This window comes from Lissotriton vulgaris, chromosome 8, assembly GCF_964263255.1.
Source record: "Lissotriton vulgaris chromosome 8, aLisVul1.2, whole genome shotgun sequence".
Taxonomy (NCBI): domain Eukaryota; kingdom Metazoa; phylum Chordata; class Amphibia; order Caudata; family Salamandridae; genus Lissotriton; species Lissotriton vulgaris.
The window spans coordinates 70,641,045-70,644,184 of record NC_141696.1 but is presented as its reverse complement, the minus strand read 5'-3'; the positions used below and the strand labels follow the sequence as shown (position 1 = coordinate 70,644,184).

General features: G+C 39.9%; 1 protein-coding gene across 1 annotated transcript; it reads left to right on the top strand.

Moving 5' to 3' along the window:
- The first annotated feature begins 1,434 nt into the window (after positions 1-1,434).
- Positions 1,435-2,388, top strand: LOC147693424 (olfactory receptor 56A4-like). Its single transcript, XM_086935982.1, has one exon. It carries the CDS (start codon positions 1,435-1,437, stop codon positions 2,386-2,388), a length of 954 nt encoding a protein of 317 aa, XP_086792108.1.
- Positions 2,389-3,140: the final 752 nt, after the last annotated feature.

Genomic DNA, 3,140 nt, shown 5'->3' with positions numbered 1-3,140 from the left:
CCTCATTAAAATTGCTTGACTTAGCTTGGAATATGCTGGTCAATTAGAGAAGGGCTGCCGGAAGGCTGGATTTTGGCTCATCCAAAAGAATGTTCTAGAACTTATTATCCATAATAGTTAGTACATATAGAACAATGGAAAGTTGTTGGATGTATCGTAGCTATTCATATAAGTCCTTGAATCATGTTGTTTTCTCCTTTATTAAGGTTTTCCTATGTTAGCATATGGATCCAATGCATAAAAATAGGGACAAGGAATGTGACAGTTATTCCTCACCGGCTCATATAAAAAAACTTTTGAAACTTCCCTGCTTATAGTTACAAGGCACCCTGTCCCTGGGGCACCCTAGGGCTGGTTCACATGTGAAAAATAATGCATTTTACTACTTTAGAAGCACCTTTATTTCAATGTCAAATTTGCATATAATGAAAGTTTAGAAACAGGCTGCAAGTCAGGGTTGGCTTCTAAAATTACATCAGGCAAAGGACTGCATATTTAAGTACATTAAGTCTAGTGGACCTCTAAAATGATATGCCCTACCTTATACTAGAAAATTACAGGTAGGTTGTCAGTACAAATTTTACATTTCCTAATTACCATGTACTTGTAATCAAAAGCACATGCCCTGGATCTGGTTTGCAGAGCCCAAGGCACAATCAGAATCAGAAAACCGGCATCTAGTAGTAAAAATGGGGGGCAAAAAGTGTGGGGGGGAGACAGTGAAAACAGGTCCTGGTTTCTCATTAGTAGATATGGATTTGCATCAAACCCCATAAGTGGTGGCATGGGAACACCCATGTATTACCTATAGCCCATGCACCACAGATGAATATAGTATGTTACTACGCATGCTATTACATTGCGTTCTATTACAACACGGGTGTTCCAACGACCGCGTTATTAAAACGCAATACCTTTACATCACAAGTCTTTAGTTGCACCTGCTGTAGGGGGCACACTCGACTTGGGAATAGTATAATTTACTATTCCAACTCCACCGTGTGCAACAGTAGGAAAGATCTTGGAATATTAAATTATACTATTCTTCAGTTTAGAGCACCAGTACAGCAAGTCGATCTAATGGCTTGCGATTTAAAGGTATCGCGTAATAATAATACCGTTGTCATAATGACCACGTTGTAAAAGCACTGCAATATAATGGCAGCATTGTAAACTTTGTTTCCCACCACCAATAGCATACTTAAAGGCAACTTTGCAAAATGAATCATGACTCACGTTAGAGAGAGTAAATCCCACCACACAAATTTGGACAGGGTTTGCTTTACATTTAGGAGGCAATCTGGGCACAGAGTACAAGTAGCTCTGGGCCCAAGATACTGTGATAATTTGCATGCCACCAGTTGTTGCTAAGGGATTTAACATTAATATGTTGAACTGTTCTCTCGTAGGTAATGCACGAACCACATCTTTAACATGGCCAACGCACATAACAGATCCTCAGATGTCTTAGAATTTGTGCTAATCTGCTTTCCAGGGATTGAGAGTTGGCAACACTGGCTGTCCATCCCCATCGCTCTTCTCTTGTTTGTGGTCCTCACAGCCAATACTACTCTATTAGTAACAATCTACTCATCGCAGCACCTGCACCAACCCATGTACTATCTGCTCTGTGTTATTGCCCTGGTTGATATACTGATGAGCTTCACAATTTCACCCAAAACCTTGGCCATCCTCTGGTTTCATGAGAACACTATCAGTTCTTTGGCCTGTTTTACTCAAATATTCTTGTTGTATTTTTGTCAAGGAATGGAAGCATCAGTCTTCATGGGCCTGGCTTTTGACCGCTATGTTGCAATATGTAATCCTTTGTACCATTCCTCTATCATCACCAACAGATTAATTATGCAGGCTGTTTCAGCTTCAGTAATAGGTAATGCTGTTGTGTTCTTGCCATATGCTCTGTGGGTTGCTAAGTTCAATTACTGTGAATCTAAAACCATACAATTTTGCCACTGTGTGATCTTAGGTCTTGCAAAGATTTCCTGTAATAGCAATGGAGGAAATATTCTCTATCATTTAGTCATTGTAAGTATATATTTTGCAATTCTTACTTTGTCTTTGGTCTTCTCCTATGGCAAGATTCTACAAGCTGTACTGAGACTGGGCACGTCAGGAGCAGCCCACAAGGCCTTTAGTACCTGCAGCTCTCACCTGATTTTGACTTCCTTTGTGTATTGCACTGTAATATTGAGTAACACTTCGAGCAGTGTAGGAAAATTAGTGCCCAGCTATGTTGAAGTTCTGTTGAGGTTCTCTGAACATCTTGTCATTCCAGCTCTGAATCCGATAGTGTATGGTATTCAAACCAATGAGATTCGCCAGAGCATTATTAAATTATTCAGAAAGATGCAGTACGGCTGTGCCTAAGTTGTTTCCTACAATGCCATTCAATCAAGTAAAACAATGGCGGATCGCAGTATGCAGGCCAACCTGGAGCAAGAAGAGTCAATAAAATCCTGAAAATGAAGCAAAGTCTTAGCCAATATCTAAGACCTCCGGTGAAACATCTTTTATTCACAAGGGTCTCATGTTAGCCTGAGGAAGCTTTTAGATGTTTAGAGACCCACTGCTTTGTGAATAAGCTTGTTTAGAAGAGACCTCTAATAACCAGGTGTTTCCTTTTCCTATTGGAAACAGTTGGAAATGTACTCATAAAATATCAGTGATCAGCAGTAGAGTTACATGAAGATTCCTAATTAAAAATTAGCTAGGTACAAAAGCTTAACTTATGGGTGGTACAATATGAAACTGTCAAAAACGTGGGATGTTTGTTTTGTCTGAAGCGTGAATTAATGGTATTACCTTGGTTTTGTGTTCTGGCTGGTTACTTCTGTTTCATCACCTAAAGCCCACTCCTAATAACTTGGAAAGATTAGAGTTTTGATGACTAGCTTAAAAAGCTGTCCCATTGGTTGAGATATTCAGAGAACTTCGCCCAAGGCGTCAGCGGAAGTACATTTTATTCTGCCGACCACAGAAGCCATTTAGGAATGGAATGCACATTACATACACATGTACCAAGGAAGAGGTTGAAAGCATCCGGTATCCGGGCCAGGCTCTGTAGGATGATTACGATGAATTGATAGTTCAGGACCACTATTTGTATATAGCATCAGCTT